Here is a 13,118-nt window from a genome sequence, read left to right on the forward strand (position 1 = left end):
TTTGTGGTACAGGGATGACATCCTGCAACTTCGTCAGTAAGACAAAAGCTGGTGATGGACTTCTTGGTGGCAAAAAGCCTCTGAGACCAGTCACCATTCTGGGGAAGGATGTGGAAGTAGTGTAGAATTATAAAGTACGTCTGGGTTCACAGACAGAAAACTGGACTTGTCTGACAATACAGTGGCTCTGTACAAGAAGAGCCAGAGCAGACTGTACCTGCTAAGGAGACTCAGATTTTTTGATGTGTGCAGAAAGCTCCTAATCCATCCTTTCCAGGGATGCTGTCTTGGAATTCTTTTAGCCACAGACTCATTCCACCACAGTGTGCTACGAAGTGCCTCTGGGGGTCTTTTTTGCCTACTGCTATCAGCAATTCAATGCTTCCACCCAATATATTTATTAACTTTATTTTTATTTATTCACTTATTATTTCATTGACTGGCTGTATTATTTGTAATGTGAGTCTGCATTCTTGTTTTTGCTGCTGTAATAAAGTTTATCTAATCTAATCATGCCCAGAGCTTTCATCTTCTGGGGCATGTCCTTCTCCTCCTACTTGTAATTAACTGTAGCAAACACTATAAATGTGTCATGAATATTTTAATGATATCCATAGTAAAGAATGAATGGAATAAATTAATACTAGCACAACTAAATTTTCAGATAAGGTTTTGTACTAAAAACATTTATTAAATGAAAATAATCTTTTCACTGAAATTTAGCTTGTGTCTTTTTTAGGGGTCTTATGGTATAAGTGAGAACGGAGAAAAAGGAATTCCTGGATTACCAGGACCCAGGGTAAGACGCATTATTGATGTTATTTATATAATTGTGAACTTTATATGGATGTTTATATTATTTAAATTCTTCTAATTTTAATTAAACACTTATATTAAAGCATTCACTTATGGAATGCTGTTTCACCACCTTTTAAATTTATAATTGTTCAAATGTTAATTATTTAATGTGTTTGCCTTTATTTTGAAAATTTTGAAAGGGAGCAACAGGACTTGATGGGCAGCCAGGTTTTCCAGGTCGTCAGGTCAGTATTTTTTTTTTTTTTTACAAATATATTAAAGGTGCATATAGTTTTTTAAAAGTACCGGAAAAATTATGTAAATATAAATATGGTCATTTAAAATTGTGGATATTTTGTAGCCGTACAAAAATTAACTACAGGATATAAACTATGGGATTATATGTGTTTAAAAAGAATATTGTATGAACAATAAACAATAATAAATAAACAGCAACAGGTTAGGGTGATAAAGGATAAAGATGGAAACATACTCACAAGTGAGGAGGGTGTGTTGAGCAGATGAAAAGAGTACTTTGAGAGGCTGATGAATAAAGAGAATGAGAGGAGAGAGAGAAGGTTGGAAGATATGGAGATAGTGAATTAGGAAGTGCAACGGATTAGTAAGGAAGAAGTAAAGACAGCTATGAAGAGGATGAAGAATGGAAAGGCTGTTTGTCCAGATGACACCTGTGGAAGCATGGAGGTGTTTAGGAGAGATGGCAGTGGAGTTTTTAACCAGATTGTTTAATAAAATCTTGGAAAGTGAGAGGACGCCTGAGGAGTGGAGAAGAAGTGTACTGCTACCGATTTTTAAGAATAAAGGGGATGTGCAAAGCTGTAGTAACTACAGGTGGATAAAATTGATGAGCCACAGTGTGAAGTTATAGCAAAGAGTAGTGGAAGCTAGGTTAAGAAGGGAGGTAATGATTAGTGAGCAGCAGTATGGTTTTATTCCATGAAAAAGCACCACAGATGCAATGAGTGATGGGTGTTGATGGAGAAGTATGGAGAAGGAGTTGTGGTATTGTATGAGGAAGTTGGGAGTAGCAGAGAAGTAGGTGATAACTGCGGTAGGAGTGACAGATGCATTCAAAGTGGAGGTGGGATTACATCAGGGATCGGCTCTGAGCCCTTTCTTATTTGCAATGGTGATGGACAGGTTGACAGATGAGATTAGACAGGAATCCCCATGGACTATGATGTTTGCTGATGACATTGTAATATGTGGTGACAGTAGGAAGCAGGTTGAGGAGACCCTGGGGAGGAGGAGATATGCTCTAGAGAGGAGAGGAATGAAGGTCAGTAGGAACAAGACAGAATACATGTGTGTAAATGAGAGGGAGGTCAGTGGAATGGTGAGGATGCAGAGAGTAGAGTTGGCGAAGGTGGATGGGTTTAAATACTTGGGATCAACAGTACAGAGTAATGGGGATTGTGGAAGAGAGTGAGAAAAAGAGTGCAGGCAGGGTGGAATGGGTGGAGAAGAGTGTCAGGAGTGATTTGTGACAGATGGGTATCAGCAAGAGTGAAAGGGAAGATTTATAGGACGGTAGTGAGACCAGCTATGTTATATGGGTTGGAGACGGTGGCACTGACCAGAAAGCAAGAGATAGAGCTGGAGGTGGCAGAGTTAAAGATGCTAAGATTTACATTGGGTGTGAAGAGGATGGACATAATTAGAAATGAGTACATTAGAGGGTTAGCTCAGGTTGGAAGGTTGGGGGACAAAGTCAGAGAGGCGAGATTGCTTTGGTTTGGACATGTGCACAGGAGAGATGCTGGGTTTATTGGGAAAAGGATGTTAAAGATAGAGCTGCCAGGCAAGAGGAAAAGAGGAAGGCCTAAGAGAAGATTTTTGGATGTGGTGAGAGAGGACATTCAGGTGATGGGTGTAACAGAGCAAGATGCATATGACAGGAAGATATAGAAAAAGATGATCCAATGTGGCAACCCCTAATGGGAGCAGCCGAACAAAGAAGAAGAATAAACTCTTCCTTAATCGTTTTATTCTTTTTGCTTATTCTGAACAAATATAGTTTTGTGTGTCAAAGCTATCTTTTAGTTTTATATTAATACATAAAATGACAAGACCTTATTCCACAATGCTAATAAATTATCCTTCTAAGATAAATAAACACTTTTCTATGTAACAGATGACTCAATCGCCTCTCACACTCAAAACAGTAGATGTAATTTTTCAGTCAACCACATAACTGCAGAAGAAGTTGCTAGCAGTAACTGTGCAATTTTTTTCTGTCTGTTGCTGATTTTAACTGTTTTTTGTAATTTTATAATTGAATACCATTATACAACTTTGGAGCTGTAATGCCCACAGCCAAAAAATCTATGATTCAGGTTTATCTGCATGATTTTCCCCCTAAGAAGTAAATACTAATACTATATAGGTTGTTGAACCTTTGGTACTAAATGAGGAACAAGTCTAACTATAAGCATTGAATGTCACAGGCAATATGGAGACCACATTAAAAATCCAAAGCAACCAACAGCCAATATATCTGGCTATTTTGTACAGCGTACATACAGTTGTTTGATTTCCTTTCTCGAATGTTATCTACAGTAGCTATACAATAGTAAAATATGACTTTCATTTCAGTCAGTTCCAGTATTGAAGGAGAAATATTTAACTCTCTCACTTAACAAATCTAAATGCCAAGATAGTATTTTTACAGGAGACTCACTTATTAAGCAAGGACCAATTTCAGTTGCAAAGAGAGTGGTCTGGCCAAGTTTTTCACTCTAGCTATATAAAGAAAACCAGAGGCATAGGAATCTTAACATTCAGAATTATCTGAATGATTCTGAAGGGGTGATATGCCGTGTTGATGGGCAATTTATCTAATACTAAAATGATTTTGTTTAATATCTATGCACCTAACATAGATAATAGAGCTTTCTTCCAAAATGTATTTGCATCTATTCCTAATGTGAACACTCACAAAATTATAATGGCCGGAGAATTTAATTGTGTTTTTAATCCAGACCTGGATAGATCTTCAGCTACAATGGCGATAACATCTAATACTGCAAAGATAATTACACAGTTTGTAATGGATCATAACTTATCTGACCCATGGAGGTTCTTAAATCCTAACCTAAGAGCATACTCCTTCTTCTCACACGTACATCATTGTTACTCAAGAATTGATTATTTCATCATAGACAATAACTTTTTGCCCACTATCAAATCTCGTATGTGCAATGCTTTCTTTATCTCTGACCATCTCCCTCTGATCATGGAGCTTAAATTACTGCGTCCTACACACTCATCTCACAGATGGCCTCTTAAGCCCCTGTCATTAACTGATGAGATCTGTACAGAATTCATATCCAAGCAAACTGATTACTTTTTTGAGACAAATGCACCCTCAGAGGTTTCAGCAGGTATACTCTGGGAAACTCTGAAAACACTTTTAAGAGGACAGATCATTTCATATGTTTCTCACAAAAATAAACTGGAAACCAAGGAGGCATCTGAGTTAATCAGTGAAATTAACAGAATAGATTTAGAAAACGCCAGGTCTCCAAATGTGGCACTCTATAGGAAAAGACAAGTTTTGCAATCACAATTTAACCTCTTGACCAAGGTTATTATAGTTTTGCCTTTTTATATAAGTTTTTACTTTTATATTATTTCTGATCTTACTTTGAAATTCAGCTTAGTTTTAGTTTTCCTTCATCATGTATTTTTAGTTTTAATTTAGTTTTTATTTTCTAAATACATTTCTATTTTATTTATATGAACAATTTTATACAATTTTATCATTTTTAAAATATTTTCTATTTAAGTTCTGCTGAACAAATATGTGCTGACTGTTGCTGCTTTTCCTTTTTTTTTTCCAGAATCAGACAATTTGTGATAAAATTTAGGTGAATTTTAAGGTTTATGGGTTTTTACTCTAAATGTTTACAGCACACAACATATCCTGCTCAAATACAATGTTCTTACAATTAATGCCTTCAGTATTGTATTCAAAAATCTCCCATACAAGGCTTTGTTATTTTCTATACCAGCCATATTGATCTCTGATTCCATCATAGGCACATAAAATTTATACACAAAATTTTGCCACCTGAAGTCCTGAAAAGATATAAAAAATCAGAAAATAGATTCTACGGTGTTCTGACAGATGTGATCATGAAAATTATGGAGGCATAGGAAGAACAGGGCTCTTAGGTCTGAATCAGTGTTAAGACCCCTAGCTGTAATGAGGGAAACAAAGGAAAACGAGCATGTAGTGTCAAGGCTATAGGTAGTGAGACTTGAATAGCCCATGCATAAGAACAGTAAACCCTTAATGAGAAGAGTAAGAGTAAGTAATAGGAGTATGGACATACACAACATGACTGAAACAGCATCTGAGATTAGGAGCAATATATACACTTTCTAAACCCTCTTATCCAGAGCAGGATCAAAGGAAAGCAACTTTAGATGCAAGGCAAGAAATATTCGTGGACAGGGTTCAGGCCTATTGCAACAATACTATATATATGCAATATGTATGACATGGCTGATGTAAAGAACAAAAAGAGTATGATATTTCAACTATTTTGTAAGATTTGTATTGCTTCGTTGTGAAACAACCTTTTTAAAGCAAAAGTGATTATCCTGATCTTGTGTATTGACCTACTCAGTCTCTCGATCAATGCCATATTATTTTCAAAAAGGATTTCTCCTGTGCGAAGTGGCAGGTGAATTATTGTCAACAAAATGCAGACACCTAAGAAATAAACTGAAACATTACTCACTCATGATTTTTTCTGTCCATGCAGTAAAGGTTTTGTTGACCAGCACAGTCTGGTCCGACTTCAGACATTTGAATTACATCTCGAGATACAAGAAACGCAAAAAAATGTGGCAGCTCATCATAATGGACATCTGCCTCACATGCAGCCTGGTATTTGGCTTAGTGTGTGCTGCTGTATTAGTTGCTGTGTACATACTATATGTTGGGTTCAGTCAGAATTACAGCTGACATTTAGTCATTTATGAACAGACTGAAATTCTTTAAGGAATAATCTGTATCTAATACTTCTCTCTTATGCTCCGGAGATCCATTGAACAAATAGCAGCTTTGAAAGTTGCTGAGCACATTCAAAGCAAACTCATCACCTTGGTATGCTTCACTAACACTTGAACCAGAATTTATCATGCTGTCACTATCAGCTCCTGAAGAGCTTTCATTATTATTATACAATAAATTGGTTTCTTCTTCATATGCCCATATTCAGCTTTCACTATCACTGCTAATGCTATGTCAAAACCCACCCTCTGACACTAGCTGCTGTTCACTGGATGAATATATGCGGAGCTCCTGATGGGTGACTTTCTGTTTTAGAGTTAAAGCTTACAAGGATTAAAGACCAATGGCAATATTTATTCAAAAAACAGATATGAAATTCTTATTAATATATTTTGATTAGTTTCAGGACCCCTGCAGCCCGGGTTAGCCCTTGTGCAAGTCTGGTTTTGACGAAAACTAAAAATATTTTTAGTAAATTATTTTATTTCAGTTAGTCTTTTCAGATACTTTAATACTTTTATTTTGTTTTAGATTTTCATTTTGGTGTTGTTAATTATTTTATTTCTGTTTATAAAAATGTTTTTTTTTATTAATAGTTTCAGTTTTAATTTTTGTTTTCATTAACCATAATAACCTTTCTCTTGACTACTAAAGAAATGGAACAGCTTATGTTTAAATTGGGACATCAATATTATGAACACGGAGAAAAGGCCAATAAGATCTTAGCCCAAAAAATCCACAAACAGGAAATCCGTAATGCAATAACAGCAATTAACTACACAGACGGAGATAACATTATTGACCATAAAAATATAACTGACACATTTAGAGAGTACTATAAGACCTTACCAGTTTCAATAAGATAAGACACAATCTAATGAGTTTCTTGATTCATCAGAGATACCACAGATAGATACTCTTAGTGCTCTGGCCTTTGACACTTTCAGAATTACTAGATGCTATAAACTCACTTCCAAGTGGGAAAGCAGCTGGCCCTTTTGGCAATCCAGTGGAATTTTATAAAAACTTCTCAAATAAGGGGCGGCACGGTGGCGCAGTGGTAGCACTGCTGCCTCGCAGTTCGGAGACCTGGGTTCGCTTCCTGGGTCTTCCTTGCGTGGAGTTTGCATATTCTCCCCGTGTCTGCGTGGGTTTCCTCCGGGTGCTCTGGTTTCCTCCCACAGTCCAAAGACATGCAGGTTAGGTGCATTGGTGATTCTAAATTGTCCCTAGTGTGTGCCCTGCGTTGGGCTGGCACCCTGCCTTGTGCCATGTGTTGGCTGGGATTGGCTCCAGCAGACCCCCATGACCCTGTAGTTAGGATATAGTGGACTGGATAATGGATGAATGGATGGATTCTCAAATAAATTAGCTCCACTATTTTTTTTATTATACTTTATTAATCCATCCATCCATCCATCCATTGTCTCCCGCTTATCCGAGGTTGGGTCGCGGGGGCAGCAGCTTGAGCAGAGATGCCCAGACTTCCCTCTCCCCAGCCACTTCTTCTAGCTCTTCCGGGAGAATCCCAAGGCGTTCCCAGGCATGTCGAGAGACATAGTCCCTCCAGCGTGTCCTGGGTCTTCCCCGGGGCCTCCTCCCGGTTGGACGTGCCCGGAACACCTCACCAGGGAGGCGTCAAGAAGGCATCCTGATCAGATGCCGAGCCACCTCATCTGACTCGTCTCGATGCGGAGGAGCAGCGGCTCTACTCTGAGCCCCTCCCGGATGACTGAGCTTCTCACCCTATGTTTAAGGGAAAGCCCAGACACCCTGCGGAGGAAACTCATTTCAGCCGCTTGTATTCGCGATCTCGTTTTTTCGGTCACTACCCATAGCTCATGACCATAGGTGAGGGTAGGAACATAGATCGACTGGTAAATTGAGAGCTTCGCCTTGCGGCTCAGCTCCTTTTTCACCACGACAGACCGATGCAGCGCCCGCATTACTGCGGATGCCGCACCGATCCGCCTGTCGATCTCACGCTCCATTCTTCCCTCACTCATGAACAAGACCCCGAGATACTTGAACTCCTCCACTTGGGGCAGGATCTCGCTACCAACCCTGAGAGGGCACTCCACCCTTTTCCGGCTGAGGACCATGGTCTCGGATTTGGAGGTGCTGATTCTCATCCCAGCCGCTTCACACTCGGCTGCGAACCGATCCAGAGAGAGCTGAAGATCACGGCCTGATGAAGCAAACAGGACAACATCATCTGCAAAAAGCAGTGACCCAATCCTGAGCCCACCAAACCGGACCCCCTCAACGCCCTGGCTGCGCCTAGAAATTCTGTCCATAAAAGTTATGAACAGAATCGGTGACAAAGGGCAGCCCTGGCGGAGTCCAGCTCTCACTGGAAACGGGTTCGACTTACTGCCGGCAATGCGGACCAAGCTCTGGCACCGATCGTACAGGGACCAAACAGCCCTTATCAGGGGGGCCGGTACCCCATACTCTCGGAGTACCCCCCACAGGATTCCCCGAGGGACACGGTCGAATGCCTTTTCCAAGTCCACAAAACACATGTAGACTGGTTGGGCGAACTCCCATGCACCCTCCAGGACCCTGCTAAGGGTATAGAGCTGGTCCACTGTTCCGCGACCAGGACGAAAACCACACTGTTCCTCCTGAATCCAATGCTCGACTATCCGACGGACCCTCCTCTCCAGGACCCCTGAATAGACTTTTCCAGGGAGGCTGAGGAGTGTGATCCCTCTGTAGTTGGAACACACCCTCCGATCCCCCTTCTTAAAGAGGGGGACCACCACCCCGGTCTGCCAATCCAGAGGCACTGTCCCTGATGTCCATGCGATGTTGCAGAGGCGTGTCAGCCAAGACAGTCCTACAACATCCAGAGCCTTGAGGAACTCCGGGCGTATCTCATCCACCCCTGGGGCCCTGCCACCAAGGAGTTTTTTGACCACCTCGGTGACCTCAGTCCTCAGTACTCCCCCCACCGACCCACAACGTCCCGAGTCGAGGTCAGCAGCGCACCATCCCCACCATATACAGTGTTGACACTGCACTGCTTCCCCTTCCTGAGACGCCGGATGGTGGACCAGAATCTCCTCGAAGTCGTCCGAAAGTCATTCTCCATGGCCTCCCCAAACTCCTCCCACGCCCGAGTTTTTGCCTCAGCAACCACCAAAGCCGCATTCCGCTTGGCCTGCCGGTACCTATCAGCTGCCTCCAGGGTCCCACAGGACAAAAGGGTCCTGTAGGACTCCTTCTTCAGCTTGACGGCATCCTTCACCGCCGGTGTCCACCAACGGGTTCGGGGATTGCCGCCACGACAGGCACCGACCACCTTACGGCCACAGCTCCAGTCAGCTGCCTCAACAATAGAGGCACGGAACATGGCCCATTCGGACTCAATGTCCCCCACCTCCCTCGGGATGTGGTCGAAGTTCTGCCGGAGGTGGGAGTTGAAGCTACTTCTGACAGGGGGCTCTGCCAGACGTTCCCAGCAGACCCTCACAACACGTTTGGGCCTACCACGCCTGACCGGCATCCTCCCCCACCATCGAAGCCAACTCACCACCAGGTGGTGATCAGTTGACAGCTCCGCGCCTCTCTTCACCCGAGTGTCCAAGACATGTGGACGCAAGTCCGACGACACGACCACAAAGTCGATCATCGAACTGAGGCCTAGGGTGTCCTGGTGCCAAGTGCACATATCAACACCCCTATGCTTGAACATGGTGTTCGTTATGGACAATCCGTGACGAGCACAGAAGTCCAATAACAAAACACCGCTCAGGTTCAGATCGGGGGGGCCATTCCTCCCAATCACGCCCTTCCAGGTCTCACTGTCATTGCCCACATGAGCATTGAAGTCTCCCAGCAGAACGAGGGAGTCCCCAGAAGGTATGCCCTCTAGCACCCCCTCCAGGGACTCCAAAAAGGGTGGGTACTCCGAACTGCTGTTAGGTGCATACGCACAAACAACAGTTAGGACCCGTCCCCCCACCCGAAGGCGAAGGGAGGCTACCCTCTCGTCTACTGGGGTAAACCCCAATGTACAGGCTCCAAGTTGGGGGGCAATAAGTATACCCACACCTGCTCGGCGCCTCTCACCGGGGGCAACTCCAGAGTGGTACAGAGTCCAGCCCCTCTCAAGGAGATTGGTTCCAGAGTCCAAACTGTGCATCGAGGTGAGTCCGACTATATCTAGCCGGAACCTCTCAACTTCGCGCACTAGCTCAGGCTCCTTCCCCTTCAGAGAGGTGACATTCCACGTCCCAAGAGCCAGCTTCTGTAGCCGGTTTGTTTAACCGCCTATGAAGAAAAACAATTTTGGACGGCGTTTTCCCTTGCCCGGACGCGGGTCACCGGGGCCCCACTCTGGAGCCAGGCCTGGAGGTGGGGCTCGATGGCGAGCGCCTGGTGGCCGGGCCTGCACTCATGGGGCTCGGCCGGGCACAGCCCGAAGAGGCAACGTGGGTCCCCCTTCCCATGGGCTCACCACCTATGGGAGGGGCCAAGGAGGTCGGGTGCAGTGTGAGTTGGGTGGTGGCCGAAGGCGGGGACCTTGGCGGTCCGATCCTCGGCTACAGAAGCTGGCTCTTGGGACGTGGAATGTCACCTCTCTGAAGGGGAAGGAGCCTGAGCTAGTACTTTATTAATCCCGAAGGAAATTACTTGGTTTTTCACACACACGGTTTTGGGGACAGAGTGCAGGGTCAGCCATTGTACAGTGCCAATTGGAACTATTGAAGGTCAAAGGCCTTGTTCAAGGGCCCAGGAGTGGAGCATCTCTTTTGGCAGTGACGGGGATTCGAACCGGCAACCTTCAGGTTACCAGCGCAGATCCTTAACCTCAGATCCACCACTCCACCCAACGTTTATAGAAGCTAAAGACAAAAAATTCTACATCAAACTTTTCACCAAGCATCTTTACTAAAAAGACCAAAGACCTACTAAAATGTGCATCATACAGACCAGTCTCTGTTCTGAATAATGATGCTATGATACTCTCCAAAGTTCTAGACAGAAGAATTGAGAAAGTGTTTCCTTCAGTAGTATCACAGACCTTACAGGATTTATTAAACGCAGACACTTAACTTCTAACCTTTGACGTTTGTTTAATATAATATATTCACCCATTATATGTAACAGCCCAGAGATCTTATTATCTTTAGATGCAGAAAAAACATTTGATATGGTTGAATGGGACTATCTATTCACCACATTGCACAAACTTGGGTTTGTCCCAAACAAATGTGCATGGATCATACTACTTTATACTAGTCTAGAAGCCTCAGTCCACATTAACAGCATTATTTCAGATAACTTCAAACTAGAACATGGTACTTGACAAGGATGCCCCTTATCATCTTTGCTCTTTGCAATCAACACTGAATTGTTGAAACGCATCAGAGATAAAGGGGATTTTCAGAGAAGGACATGAACAGAAATATCACTATATGCAGATGATATGGTACTGTATATATCAGACCCATAAAATTCTGTTCCATCAGTCCTCAAAGCATTAGCAGATTTTCAAAAAGATATCTGGAAATTTTAATAAAAGAATGCTTTTTCCAGTGAGTTCTCTAGCACGTAATATCTGGACACCTTCCCATTTATCTTAGCAGATCAGTTTAAATATATAGGGGTAAATATTACAAGTAAGTATAAATCTCTTTTTCAAAAAAATGTCGCTGTTTGCATGGAAAAAATTAAACGTTAGCAGGGAGAATAAACATTGTTAAGAAGGCCATCCTTTCTAAGCTGTTTTTCCTATTTCATGCATTCCCATATACATTAACAAATAATTTTTTAAGAAATGACCTGCACATCATAACTTCATTTATTTGTAATTTGAAATATCCATGCATCCAAAGCAGAAGGGGGCATGGCACTACCCAACTTTCAGTTTTACTACTGGGTGGCAAATATGCAAGATATAAAGACCTGGGGCCTCATGCATAACGCCGTGCGTAGAGTTCACACTAAAACATGACGTTTAGACATAAGTGGACATGTGCGTACGCACAAAAAAATCCAGATGCATAAATTTGTGCAAACGCCAACTTCCACATTCTCCCGCTACATAAATCGCGGTCAGTGTGAAAAGTAAATTTCCACTTTAATCATGTAGTTTATTTTGTCATTAAAGTAGAACATCATAAACTTCATCTTTAAATCGTTTAATTTACTAGTTTCTCAAATACCATCGTAACTAAAGTAGCATGTTAAATGCTTTGTTTTGTATGTATTCTTCTATGTGCTCTATGTGTGTGAATCACTACATGCTTCTTAAACAGGCTTTCTCTTCCTCCGACAGGACACAGAATCCATTACATTCGTGATATTACAGCTCTCTGAATAATTAAAATACTGAGATGTATACTTGATGTCATTTTCATGATGATAGGAGTTAAAGCATGTTATTAAACATGGGAACACGGTGGCGTAGTGATAGTGGTGAGTTGGCACCTCGTCCAGAGATTGTTCCTGCCTCACGCAAGATGCTTGCTGCGCCGTGCGCGACCCTCAATGAAATAATTTATTGCAGCAGTACTGTCTCTTTCAAACGTACTAACCTCCAATTCCTGTTCTTCCTTTTCTTTCTCTAAGTACCCAATCACCACACAATCAGCTCTGTAATAGATGTTAAGCCATCTGTAAGCTTAGAACGCTGATTCTTCAAAACTTTTGAGGAACATTGAAATATCTTCATAGTACATGTTTAATTATTCTATCCATCTATCCATTCAGTGTTGTGCCAGCCACAGCAAGAATACAGCGTGAGGCAGGAACAATCCCTGAACTACCTAGCGCTGTGACACAGTGTCCTCACATGTTTAATTATTAACAATATAGATTATTTAAATGATGTTAACATTATATTTGTATAATGTAATAAACATATTTTGCTGCATTTCATCTTAAAAATGATATTGTCATATAGAAATACGCGCTTTATAAAGTGGCTCAGGTTCTGCAATATTATAACTGTATTGCAAGTTTACAGTGAGGTAATTGTACTAATAAATAGAAACAGTTCTACAAGGAGCACTTGATGGACTGATTGAGTGTGTTTATAGTTCTTGGGATGAAACTGTTTCTGAACCACGTGGTCCATACAGGAAAGGCTCTGAAGCGTTTGTTGTATGAGAGCAGTTCAAAAAGCGCATGGCTGAGGCAGCGTGTACTTGATGCTGTATACCAATAATTCTCTTTCCAATCAGCTGCTGTAGAGCTGTGATTCCACATTCAGATACAGTGATATAAATACTGTGAGTGGTGCAGTGAGAGGAACAACGTTAAA

The 13,118-nt window shown here is 42.1% G+C and overlaps 2 protein-coding genes across 2 annotated transcripts in view; one reads left to right on the forward strand and one right to left on the reverse strand.

Annotated features, from left to right (window-relative positions):
- col4a6 (collagen, type IV, alpha 6) overlaps positions 1-13,118 on the forward strand; it is a 542,265-nt gene that overhangs the window by 213,845 nt on the left and 315,302 nt on the right. The window contains exons 14-15 of the mRNA XM_028815433.2: positions 740-799; positions 999-1,043. Coding sequence (XP_028671266.1) covers positions 740-799; positions 999-1,043 — 105 coding nt within the window. The remainder of the gene's footprint in view (positions 1-739; positions 800-998; positions 1,044-13,118) is intronic.
- LOC127529743 (craniofacial development protein 2-like) overlaps positions 1-13,118 on the reverse strand; it is a 928,907-nt gene that overhangs the window by 135,826 nt on the left and 779,963 nt on the right. The gene's annotated exons all lie outside the window — the stretch shown is intronic.

The sequence above is a fragment of the Erpetoichthys calabaricus genome, chromosome 12 (assembly GCF_900747795.2).
Source record: "Erpetoichthys calabaricus chromosome 12, fErpCal1.3, whole genome shotgun sequence".
NCBI classification, from domain to species: domain Eukaryota; kingdom Metazoa; phylum Chordata; class Cladistia; order Polypteriformes; family Polypteridae; genus Erpetoichthys; species Erpetoichthys calabaricus.